The sequence below is a fragment of the Chlorocebus sabaeus genome, chromosome 9 (assembly GCF_047675955.1).
Source record: "Chlorocebus sabaeus isolate Y175 chromosome 9, mChlSab1.0.hap1, whole genome shotgun sequence".
Taxonomy (NCBI): Eukaryota; Metazoa; Chordata; class Mammalia; order Primates; family Cercopithecidae; genus Chlorocebus; species Chlorocebus sabaeus.
In genome coordinates this window covers 1,008,788-1,021,707 of record NC_132912.1, presented here as the reverse complement: position 1 = coordinate 1,021,707, position 12,920 = coordinate 1,008,788, and the positions used below count along the sequence as shown (strand labels likewise).

At 46.1% G+C, this 12,920-nt stretch overlaps 1 protein-coding gene and 1 long non-coding RNA gene across 3 annotated transcripts in view; one reads left to right on the top strand and one right to left on the bottom strand.

Moving 5' to 3' along the window:
* The window catches only part of GTPBP4 (GTP binding protein 4), a 28,261-nt gene extending 25,872 nt beyond the window's left edge, over positions 1–2,389 (bottom strand). Inside the window, exon 1 of the mRNA XM_008002098.3 lies at positions 2,229–2,389. Within this exon, the coding sequence (XP_008000289.1) occupies positions 2,229–2,276 (48 nt within the window). The 5' untranslated portion in view covers positions 2,277–2,389. The remainder of the gene's footprint in view (positions 1–2,228) is intronic.
* A 509-nt stretch (positions 2,390–2,898) lies between these two features.
* Positions 2,899–12,920, top strand: part of LOC140712352 (uncharacterized) — a 35,897-nt gene continuing 25,875 nt past the window's right edge. The window contains exons 1-2 of one of the 2 annotated variants that reach the window (XR_012093879.1): positions 2,899–3,005; positions 5,709–5,778. This is a non-coding gene — a long non-coding RNA (uncharacterized lncRNA). Of the gene's footprint in view, positions 5,420–5,708; positions 5,779–12,920 lie in introns of both variants that reach the window. The other variant, XR_012093878.1, reaches the window with a different exon arrangement.

Genomic DNA, 12,920 nt, shown 5'->3' with positions numbered 1-12,920 from the left:
TGCCACTTACCCTTTTTTGTTTTGTTTTGTTTTGTTTGAGACAGAGTCTTGCTCTGTCGCCCAGGCCGAAGTGCAGTGGCAGCACAATCTCCGCTCACTGCAAGCTCCGCCTCCTGGATTCACGCCATTTTCCTGCCTCAGCCTCCCCAGCAGCTGGGACTACAGGTGCCTGCCACCACGCTCAGCTAATTTTTTTGTATTTTTAGTAGAGACGGGGTTTCACCGTGTTAGCCAAGATGGTCTCCATCTCCTGACCTTGTGCTCCACCCGCCTCAGCCTCCCAAAGTGCTGGGATTACAGGCATGAGCCACCGCGCTGGCCTCGACTTACCCCTCTTGACAACGACTTCCAAAGAGGCAGGTATTTTATCTAATGCATTTTTGTAACACAGTACCCAATGCATAGGACAGGCACTCATTTAACAGCTTCTAGAATGAACTGAATACCACACACTTTCCTGAAGTGTTTTTTTTTTTAACTTCCAATCACCAAACAATTACCATCACCCATTTTTTAGGTAAGTAAACTCATCTGTTCTCTAAAAATACAAATCTCATTCCACAGAAGATGGATGGTGTACTAACATATCCTAAAGTTCTCCACATAAGTCAATAACATGAACAAAGTTCATGTAATCCAAAGAGCAAATTCCTTCAACAAACTTGAGAGATGGCTGACCAAAAATACAAATAAGACATGATTCCTGCACTCGAAAATACTACAATCTGGCCGGGCGCGGTAGCTCATGCCTGTAATCCCAACACTTTGGGAGGCTGAGGCAAGTGGATCACTTGAGATCAGGAGTTCAAGACCAGCCTGGCCAACATGGTGAAACTCCATCCTACTGAAAATACAAAAATTAGTCAGGCCTGGCGGTCTGCACCTGTAATCCCAGCTACTCAGGAGGCTGAGGCAGGAGAATCACTTGAATCTGGGAGGCGGAGGCTGCAGTGAGCTGAGATCACACCACTGCACTCCAACCTGGGCAACAGAGCCAGACTGCATCTCAAAAAGAAAGAAAGAAAGAAAATACTACAATCTATCAAGAGATGTGTCAGAACAATTGTCAGGAAGAAATGAGAAATGGAGAGAAGTGGGGAAACAATTTTTGCTATGAAGGTAAAATACGAGACTCCCACAAAGCTTTCCAAGGCAAGCTCATTCCGTCGTTGAGACGTGAAGAAAAGGAGACACTGATGAGAGGAAAACAGTCACTCTGCAGGGACTTCAGTAACTCCCTCTCGTGCAGCAGTCCCTGAGAGGCTCGAGTTGCCCGTCAATGTCTCTGTAACTGCGACCCAAATCGCATGTTCACTACATAAAAACGTGACTTCTTAAAAGTCGTAACACCAGGGCCGAGTGTGGTGGCTCACGCCAGTAATCCCAGCACTTTGGGAGGCCGGGGCGGGAGATCACCTGGGATCAGGAGTTCGAGGCCAGCTTGGCCAACGTGGTGAAAACCCGTCTCTACTAATAACACAAAAATTAGCCGTGCGTGGTGGCGCACGCCTGTAATCCCTGTTACTCGGGAGGCTGAGGCAGGAGAATCGCTTGAACCCGGGAGGTGGAGGTTGCAGTGAGCCTTGATCGCGCTCCAGCCTGGGAAACAAAAGCGGAAAACTCTGTCTCGCGGGAAAAAAAAAATCCTAACACTTAACACTTGTTGACTCATTCTTGCCACACTAACCAACGCTGTAAAAATTTAGTCTGGGCCTACTATGGTCTAAAAAAGAACAGGGGTTCCCAAATCTAACAGTCAAAGAGAATGACTTAAAAATTAAGAAATGTTAAATCACAATAGCAACGAACCGAGGATTCCTGAGACGGGAGGGGCTACGCCAAACCCAGAATCTGAAGGCTCATCACGGACCACGGAGTGCTTCCTCCCTCACATGTTGGGGTCCCCTCCACTCGCCCACCTCGTCACCCGGAGCCCCTCCAGGGAACCCTACTCTGGGTGGACCCCGATCTCTGGGGGCCCTCAGTCTTTGGGTGGACCCCGGTCTCAGGTGGACCCGGGTCTCTGGGGGATCCGATCTCTGGTGGACCCCGGATTCTGCTGCGGGAGGGGAAATGATCTCGAGTACGCGTCCGGCAGGTCGGGCCCGGGAGCGGGTGGTGGGCGAGCGGAAGGCGACCGCTCTCCCACGGCTACAGACCCGGACCCTCCCCTGAGACCCCGCTAATGAGAAGGCGAAAGTAGCAGTGGTCCTCCCGGAGCCACCTACCTTGGCGGACGGCACCACCGTAATTTTCTTGAAGTTGTAATGCGCCATGCCGCCTGCCTTATGCACGCGGGTACTGGGCACTCCCGGAACTTCCGCCGTCGGGAGCAGGAGGGACTTCCGCCGTCGGGCGCTTGCTGTACGTCACTTCCGGGAGCTCAGCCAAACGTGTCTTGCGTGCTCTATGGCGCTTTTGGCGTCGCACAGCGCACCCGCCCGGCCTGGAGGTCCGCCGCGGAGAGTGTGTGAGGGCCCCGGGAGCGAGGGCGCGGGGGAGAGGACGCCTGGGTTTTAGGGGGCGCGCGGAGACTAAAATTCATGCTGGGTAAAGAAGAGGCTTCCGACAGACTGCCCTGCGGGTTTCTGGAGCGGGTTCAGGCCCCCAGCCACCCGCCCTGGGCCAGGGTTCGAGGGTCCGGGGTCTTGGCATTTGGGGGATGCGGGGCTTAAGTGTCCAGAGGGTCGAGGGTGTCCGGGAGTCTGGGCGTCCCGGGTCGCCGCGAGCCCCGCAGAGGAGGAGGGAGCCGCGCGTGCGGGGCGTGCCCGGGTTCTGGGTGTAGAGCGGGTGACGCCCCCGACCCTGATCCCGGGCGGTGGTGAGGAGGCCCTCGCGGCTCCCCTGCAGCCCTCGTTTCTCGTGCTTATTAAATCCCAAAAAGGGCGGAGAAGGGAAATCCTGATCTCAGGCGAAAGAGGTGCCGCTGGTTCCGCAGAGTGCCTTAGGAGAGCAGAGGAAGCAGTTGCGAGAGACAGTCCTGTGGGGTCCAACAGAGGAGAAAGGTGATGAGGATGGAGCCTTTACTGCTTTAATGTTTGTGAATAGTGTGGCCGCTCCCTTAAGGAACCCAGGGCCACATCCCGTAAATTAAACGTTAGGTAGGGCTGACTCAGTCAAGCAGTGTTCAGAGCTGTTGACTACATATTAACTCGTTTAATTCCTGCAACAGCCTCATGAAGTGCGTGGGGAAACCCGAGGCACAGCAAGGCTCGAAAGCAGCCCGCGGTTGTGCAGCTAAGGGGCAGCAGAGGTGGGCTTTGAACCCAGGCAGCCTGGCTCCAGCAAACCTACTTCTAACGATTAGCTATACTGCTTCTCACGCATCTGGGATGCCCCCCACTCTCCAATCCTTTTAAATAAGTCCTATTATTCTTACACGAAAATACCTCTCATAAATTCCCAACGTTCCAATATTGAAAATCATTCTGAGTCATGCTTTTCTCATCTATTAACTATGCTTCCATTTTTGTGTCACAAGGCGGATAAGCATACCTCCTACATCTCTGGCACTTCTAAAGGAAGCTTCTAGGGTAATTAGGATTCGCTGGCTATGATCATTTGCTAAGCCGCAGGACAGTTCTGGCCACCATTTCCGAGATTAGCAAAGCTATGCTTATACTTATTGCCCTTTCTTTTAGGTTCTTATATGTTTCCTCAGCATCTCCCACTTTCTCTCACTCTGATATAGCCAGTTCCTCTTTCTTTTTCTTTTAATCCGGTATTTAGATAAGTCCAGTCAATACTTTGCTTCAGATGGGCAAACATCCTTTCTTTAATTCTTTTCTTTTTTTTTTTTTTTTTTTGAAACAGAGTCTCACTCTGTCACCCAGGCTGGAGTGCAGTGCCACGATCTCAGCTCACTGCAACCTCCGCCTCCGGGGTTCAAGCAATTCGTCTGCCTCAGCCTCCCAAGTAGCTGGGATTACAGGCACCTGCCACCATTCCCGGCTAACACTTTGTATTTTTAGTAGAGACAGGATTTCACCATATTAGCCAGGCTGGTCTCAAAACCTGACCTCAAGTGATCCACCCGCCTTGGCCTCCCAAAGTGCTGAGATTATAAGTGTGAGCCACCTGCTTTTAACTTGTTCAGCTACAAAGGCATGTCTGCGAATGCACAACCATAATGACTCATCATGGGCCCAGAGCTATGGCAATGGTAAGGTACCAAGCATATCATGGGCCCAGAGCTATGACAATGGTAAGGTACCAAGCATATCATGGGCCCAGAGCTATGACAATGGTAAGGTACCAAGCATCCTACACCATGTGCATGTTGATAAGAATCAACATCCTTGCCTATTCTTGTGATTTTCTGGCTGAGTATAGCTTCTTGGGGGCAAGTGCGTGTTCTACACCACTAGGAGCAAGCTTCTCTATTGATAGACTTCTGGGCTTCTCTGGAGAAACCAAACGCTAAAGGCCTTTCTGAGGAGAGTCAGAAATGCTGCCTGCAGTATGAGGCACATTGCCAATTCTTGACTGTATTAATGGAGGTTCCAGCTACCAGGATGCCTCCAAGTGTGTGTACCTTGTGACAGAGAAAGGTACTTCTCAGCCGTAGTAAAGGACGCTCTCAAGGGTCCTCTGCAAAGCTTCTGACCGCCAGGCACTTCTCAGTGAAAAGCTTTGTTTTTCAAATCTCTTTGTTTTGTGGACTTGGTATTTTCTGTTTTACCTTCTTGTTGCTGTGATTCTGATGAATGGAAGGTACATTTTGCAGAATTGAATTTCCTGCCTGAAAGGAGTCTTTGCATGGGGATTAGCCGTCAGTAGCCATCCGGTCTTAGAGGGTCCTAAGAGTGCTCCATCGGGCCATCAGCCACTTCCTGGATCCCCACAGGAACTCGTTCAGAACGAGTCACATGCTGCTTTGTACCTGGAGGCTTCCTCGTGTACATCTTGTTTGCAAAGGAAGTAGCCAGCTCTTCGTGGACAGGAACTGTGTCTTACTCTTCTGCCATCCCTCCCCTCAGGCAGCACTGCCGAGAGCATTCGCAGTGGCCATGGAACTCTGTTGATTGAATATTGGCTTGAGGAAGTTCCTGATGTAGTTGGGGCTGTAGCAGTTGGAATCTGGCTCCTGCGATACTCAAGTAGTCCTACTGAATTACAGTACTGTCAGAACCCTGTGCACAACCCTGAAGTGGGTCAGAATTCCACACTGTGCCATAAAGAGGAAAACTGTCAACAGGGAAGTCTAAGGAAACACCCTCCTTTGTGGAAGGCAGCAATGGCATGAGAGCCACCCTCTGGGCCAAAGGTGCAGCCTGACATTCTCTGCAGAATTACACAATGAGTTAAGAGTGTGAGCTTCGTTTCTGAGATACAGCTCCACCCCCTGTGATCCTGGGAAAATTTATCAGCTTCACCAAGCCTCTGTTTCTTCACTCTTTGCTCAGTTACTATCTACCAGGCATGTTAAAAATACTTTATGTGAATTATTTTTGCTTTTCACTAACCCTATTCTACAGGCATTAATAAGTGAGCAAAGAGATTATTATTTGTTATGCATTATTATGTATTATCTATATTCTTATTAACTACTTAGTTACAATAACGTTTGCTAAACTTTTGTTCTGTTCGTTAAATTCTCGTTGAACCTTAACAACTGCAAAGCAGGGAGCCTCCACCACATGCCAGGTCACTTGCTTTCCTTCTCGGGACAGCATAGTGAGGTGGTTGTGATTGTCTCTGTTTCACAGATAAGAGTGCTGGCTTTGATGTGGTTGAATGCTTGCTCACCGTCACACAGCTGGAGAGACACAACTGGAGGTGAGTCCAGGGAGCATGGAATTCCAAAGCCACTCTCCTTTTGCACTGCCAGCCAAGAGTGGCTTTGTTCTTGACCTCTTTAGGGTTATTACCTTGTTTGGTATTTGTTTGTTTGTTTATTTATTTATGAGATAGGATCTCATTCTGTCGCCCAGGCTGGAGTGCAGTGGTGTGATCTTGACTCACTGCAACCTCCACCTCCCAAGTTTAAGCAATTCTCAGATTTAAGTGCCTCAGCCTCCCGAGTAGCTGGGACTACAGGTGCACGCCACCACACCCGGCTACTTTTTGTATTTTTTAGTAGAGGCAAGGTTTCGCCGTGTTGTCCAGGCTGGTCATGAATTGTTTGGTATTTAAATGGAGGTACATGATGGATTGCACTTGGGGTCAGATGCTGTCAATAATCCCCCAGCCCCTGTGTTTCACTAAAGCACTGTTTGCGTACGCAGACAGGTTGTTTCTTCTGTGAGAATTCCGTTCCTGTGTGTGGATCATGACAGGCACCTGTGCTAATGAACTTCTGCCCTTGCTCACGTCAGAGCTGCTGATAAGGGCTGTTTCCATGGGTTGAGTAAGAGTCATTCAATTGACACACTGTTAAAAACATTCTTTGCATTCTGCTGTTCCATAAAGGAACAATTTTAGGTTTAATGGAAATCTTCCGATCTCTTTTCCTAGAGAAGATTTGTGATAATAATAAACATACACGTATTGGAATGCATGTACTTATGCTTGTATGATCAATTTCCAAACGATTCTAAATATCTGCAGGCAGAATTTCTTAAGATTAGCATTCTGTGCTGTACCCAAAAAGATACTCGAGATAAGCAAAGATAAGTTTCATATTGCAACAGACATCTGAATCCTTGGTGTTTATGGAAGCTGGTTAAGCAGGTAGTTGTGATGTCTGACCCTCAGGTTAAAAACAGCGAAAAAAATTCACTTTGATGATGTGACGTTATTGTCACAAGTTTAATAATTGATTTTGAAGGTCTGCACAAGGAAACCATAATGTTTTAGCAATTTCCGTTTTCCAGAGGGAGGAGGCTTAAAATTTCAATTCCAGCCCTGCCACCAACTTCTAGACTAATAGTAAGCTAAGTGCCTTTCCCGCTATTATTTTTAATTAAAAACATATTATTTCCTCACAAAAGCATAGAGGTATAAAAATAATATTCGCTATCAGAATGTATCTGTCTGGACAGTCTAAATTATCCTATGATAACAAATAGTCTCCAAATCTCAGCGTTGGTTGTTTCTCTCTGATGCTTCATGCCCACTGCTGTGGACCAAATTGAGTCTCCCCAAATTCCTATGTGAAAGCCCTGACCTCCATTGTTATGGTATTTGGAGATGGAGCCTTGGGGAGATAATTCGGTTCAGAAAAGGTCACGAGGCTGGAGCTCTTCTGGTGGAGTTAGCACACTTATGAGCACTTCTGAGAAAAGATGCCAGAGGGCTGCTCCCAGGCTTCCCCGACCCCGTGCATGCACCAAGGAGAGACGATGTGAGCACAGAGGGAAGGCAGCTTTCAGCAAGCCAGGCAGAGGCTGCAACCAGAACCCAACTATGCTGATGCCCTGATCTTGACCTTCCAGTCTCCAAAACTGTGAAAAGAAAATTGCATGTTATTTAAGCCACTCAGTCAGTGGTATTTTGTTATGGCAGCCCAAACTGGTTGAGATACCCACCACAGGTCAGCAGGGGCCTCTGTTCAGGATGGTCATTGAGAGATCAGACTCCTGGAATAAAGGTTGACAATAGCTATGCTGAGGAAAGGGGAATGAGTTTGACAATCAAATGTTTCAGTCTCAGCTCCCATGTGCCTATTTCTGGACAGTGAGTTGAGAATAACAGAGTTATTTGTAAACAGTACTGATGCCTACCGCATTGGCATCTAAAGCAGATGCTCTTTAAATCTATGTTTGATTGAGCTGGGCGCAGTGGCTCACGCCTGTAATTGCAGCACTTTGGGAGGCCGAGGCAGGCGGATCATGAGGTCAAGAGTTCGAGACCAGCCTGACCAACATAGTGAAACCCTGTCTCTACTAAAAATACAAAAAATTAGCTGGGCGTGGTGGTGCATGCCTGTAATCCCAGCTACTTGGGAGTCTGGCGCAGGAGACTCACTGGAACCTGGGAGGCAGAAGTTGCAGTGGGCCAAGATCACACCACTGAATTCCAGCCTGGGTGACAGGGTGAGACTCTGTCTCAAAAATAAATAAATAAATAAAAAATAAATCCATGTTCAATTGATAATCCAAATATGGTACAACGTATAATGCCAAAATACTTCTGTTTAGAAAATCCGAACCTATGACCATTATATAAAGAGACAGGTAATAAACCCTCTTCTGTTCCTCTGTCCCAGGCTAATATTGACTAATGCAGGTCTTTCTTCATAAATGTTCATTCATTTAAAACTTCCATAAAAGCATCAGTATACCTGGGAACTGACAAAGTCGGAATTCCAAACTCTTAAGAAAACATGAAAGAACTCTCGTGAATGATCCTGCCCAGCAAGTAACTCCTATCCTGTTTCCTTTCTCCTTATAGTCTGTTTCAGCTGATCATCATCTGCATAGCTCACTTTCCATTGGGATTAATTCAGACCACTTTTTTATTTTAAGTTATTCTCATTTTCAAAATTTCTGTGGCAGGCCACCATGCCAATACTCAGTAAACAGAAGTTGAAACACATTTAAAATAGGAAAGTGCTAGGAAGACCATGGGGTTGATGGAGAAAATTGAATCATACAGAATTTTAATAACTTTAAATAGTAAATTTTAGAAGTAGATATGTAAAAACTTCATGATTTCGTATTTTGAGGCAATGTGTTATCACCTGCGATATGTGGCTTTATCTAGATCGTGTTTTCCATTTTGTCACCTCATCACAATTTGCTCTTTTTTCCCTTTTTAGTTGACTGACTGACTCTGCCATGAGAAAATGTGGTCTAATCCAAATTATTTTTTTAAATATAAAAAGTTATAGGTTGAGGCTGGGCGCAGTGTCTCATGCCTCTAATCCAAGCACTTTGGGAGGCCGAGGTGGGCAGATCACTGGAGGTCAGGAGTTTGAGACCAGCCTGGCCAACATGGCAAAACTCCATCTCTACCAAAAATACAAAAACTAGCTGGGCATGGTTGCACACATCTGTCGTCCCAGCTACTCAAGAGGCTGAAGCAGGAAAGTTGCTTGAGGCAGGAGGTTGCAGTGAGCCAAGATTGTGCCACTGCACTCCAGCCTGGGCAACATAGTGAGATTCCATCTCAAAAAAAAGAAAAAAGAAGAAAAGAAAAGCTATAGGTTAAAAAAGTGGCAGATCAAGAATAGCTTTGACCAGCACATATATGCTAAAAGCAGGCTTACCCTGCTGCCTACTGCTAGATTCAGGCAATTTCAGACATTATCTGTTCCACACATAATAAATTTTAAAACAAGTGCCATTTTACATGGTTGACTAAGGATAAAGGACAGTCTCATATTGAAAACAGTACATGGCTGGGCACGGTGGCTCATGCCTGTAATCCCAGCACTTTGGGAGGCTAAGGCAGGTGGATCATGAGGTCAGGAGTTCAAGACCAGCCTGGCCAAGATGGTGAAGCCCTGTCTCTACTAAAACTGCAAAAATTAGCTGGGTGCGGTGGCAGGCATTTGTAATGCCAGCTACTCTGGAAGCTGAGCAGGAGAATTGCTTGAACCTGGGTGGCAGAGGTGGTGGTGAGTGAAGATCATGCTACTGCACTCCAGCCTGGGCAACAGAGTGAGACTCCATCTCAAAAAACAAAACAAAACAAAAAAAATTACCAAGTACCTAAACTATGTTTTAAACACCCTTTAAAGTTATCTAAATATTACTTAGTGATATAGTTTGGATATTTTTCTCATATTGAATCTCATCAAATCTCATATTGAATTATAATCCCCAGTGCTGGAGGTGGGACCTCGTGCGAGGTGTTTGGATCACAGAAAATTGGTACCAACGAGTGGAGCATTGCTATAAAGATACCTGAAAATGTAAAATTAACTTTGGGATTAGGTACTAGGCAGAGGTTGGAAGACTTTGGAGGGCTCAGGAGAAGATAGGATGATGAGGGAAAGCTTAGAACATCTTAGAGACTGGTTCAACAGTTGTGACCAAAATACTGATAGTGATATGGACAGTGAAGTCCAGGCTGCTGAGGTCTCAGATAGAAATGAGGAAATTATTGGGAACTGGGTCAAAAGTCACCCTTGTTATGCCTTGGCAAAGAGCTTGGCTGCGTTCTGGTCTTGCCCTAGGGATCTGTGGAAGTTTGAACTAAAAAGTGATGATTAGGGGCATCTGGCAGAAGAAATTACTAAGCAGCAAAACGTTCAAGAGATAGCCTGGCTAATTCCAACAGCTTACCTCAGATGGAGGAGCAAATAAATGACCTAACGTTGGAACTTACATTTAAACAGGAAGCAGAGTATAAAAGTTTGGAAAATCTGCAGCCTGGCCATGTGGCGCAGAAAGAAAAAGCTTTTTAAAGGAATTTAAGCAGGCTGCAGAATGATCACTTGCTAGGGATATTTGCATAGGTAAAAGCGAGCCAAGAGAATGGGGAAAAAGGCTGGAAGGCATTTCAGAGACCTTCCCAGGAGCCCCTCCCATCATAGGCCCAGAGGCCTAGGAGGACAGAATGGTTTCACGGGTCAGGCCCAGGGTATCCATTGCCCTGCACAGCCTTGGGACACTGCTTCCCACATTTCAGCTGCTTAGTTCCAGCCATGATTCAAAGGGGCCCAGGTACAGCTTGGGCTTTGGAGAACATAACCCTTGGCAGCTCCTGCATAGTGTTAAGCATGCAGGTGCACAGAATGCAAGGATGAAGAACTCTTGGTGGCCTCCACTTAGATTTCAGAGGATGTATGGGGAAGTCTGAGTGCACAGAGAAGCCTGCTGCAAGGGCAGAGCCCTCACAGAGAACCTCTGCCATGGCAGTGCCAAGGGAAAATGTGAGGTTGGAGCCCCCACACAGAGTCCCCAATGGGGCACTGCCTAGTGGAGCTGTGAGAAGGGGGCCATCATCCTCCAGAAACTGGAATGGTAAATCCACCAGCATCTTGCACCCTACACCTGGAAAAGCCACAGGCACTCAACTCCAGCTGGTGAGAGCAGCCCAGGGGGCTGAACCCTGCAAAGCCACAGGGGCAGAGCTGCCCAAGGCCTTGGGAGACCACCCTTGCAGCAGTGTGCCCTGGATGTGAGACATGGAGTCAAAGGAGGTTATTTTGGAGTCTTAAGATTTAATGACTACCCTGCTAGGTTTTGTTTGCCTGGGGCCTGTAGTGCCTTTCTTTTGGCTGACTTACCCTTTTGGAATGGGAATGTTTACCCAATGCTGCCTGTATCTCCACTGTGTCTTAGAAGTAAATAACTTTTTTTTTTTTTTTTTTTTTTTTTTAAACAGGCTTATTGGTAGAATGTGCTTTACTGTCTCAGATGAGACTTTGGACTTGTGAGTTAACGCTGGAACAAGTTAAGATTTTAGGAGACTCTTGGGAAGGCATGATTATATTTTTTAATGTGAGAGGGACATGAAATTTGGGAGGGGCTAGGGGTACAATGATAGAGTTTGGATATTTGTCCCTGACCAAATCTCATGTTGAACTATAATCCGCAGTGCTGAAAGTGGGGCCTGGTGGGAGGTGTTTGGGTCATGGGGGCAGATCCCTCATGGCTTGGTGCTGTCTTTGCAATGGCAAGTGAATTCTCATGAGATCTGGCCATTTAAAAGTGCATGGCACCTCCCCCACCTCTTCCTGAAGCTTTCACCATGTGATGTGCCTACTCCCCTTTCGCCATCCACCATGATTGTAAGCTTCCTGAGGCCTCCCTAGAAGCTGAGCAGATGTCAGCACCATGCTTCTTGTACAGCCTGAAGAACCATGAGCCAATGAAACCTCTTTTCTTTATAAATTACCTAGTCTTAGGTAGTTCTTTATAGCAATGCAAGAATGGCCTAATACACTTTGAAAAAAAAAAGTGTCAGTGAAAGCAGGTACTCAGATGGAGCTCTGCGTTGGTTTTCAGTCTCAGAGCATTTGCTGAACTGACTGAACTCCAGTTTTGGTGTTTATAGCCTTGTGGGGATGAGGCGCTGGAAATAAAACCTAGGGCTACCGAAGGTGAATAGAGTATTCACTCTATAAAGCTGGGTCCCAAAGGGTACACACTGAGCACTAAGAAAATGGGTAAAGGAGGCCCCTGAGAAGTTATAGCCAAACCCTAGGCCTCATGCTGGTCTTAGAGTGAACTTGGCAAAGCAACACAATTTTTCCTGAAGAAACTTATTTTCATGCCAGACCCCAAAGAATACCTACAAATAATTTTCCATGGAAAATGAACAACTTATAATAAAAAACAAAAAATCATTAAATCCAAAAGAAAACAAGGCATTAAGAATAAGAACCAGCAGAAACAACAAATAAGATAAATTAAATCACAAAGACTTCAGATATTGGACTTATAGGACACAAGATACAAAATAATATTGTTTCTTATGTTTAAAGAAGTAATACACAAACTTTAAATCTATGTAGAAAGGAAAAGAAAGAAACTCAGGCTAGAAAACTCAACCAAGAAGACTTGGAAAAAATCTAACTGAAATTTCCTGATTTAAAAAAAAAAAAAACTAATTACTGAAAATGAAAACTTAATAGACGGTTTTAACAGCAGAATAGAGATAGCTGAAGAAAAGTAGAGAACTGAAAGATAGATGAAAAGAAAGTATCCAGATCACAAAAAAGTAGTGTGAAATATAAATTTGTATTAGTTCCTGTTTCAGGCAGGAAATAGATGGCACACTGGAATAATTTAAATGAATATAATTTTTAAATTAATTTTTTTTTTTTGAGATGGAGTCTCACAGTGTCACCTGGGCTGGGATGCAGTGGCGCAATCTTGGCTCACTACAACCTCTGCCTCCCAGGTTCATGCCATTCTCCTGCCCAGGAGGGTTCACGCCATTCTCCTTCCTCAGCCTCCTGAGTAGCTGGGATTACAGACGCCCGCCACCATGCCTGGCTAATTTTTTTTAATTTTATTTTTAGTAGAGACAGGGTTCCACTATGTTGGCCAGGCTGGTCTTGAACTCCTGACCTTGTGTTCTGC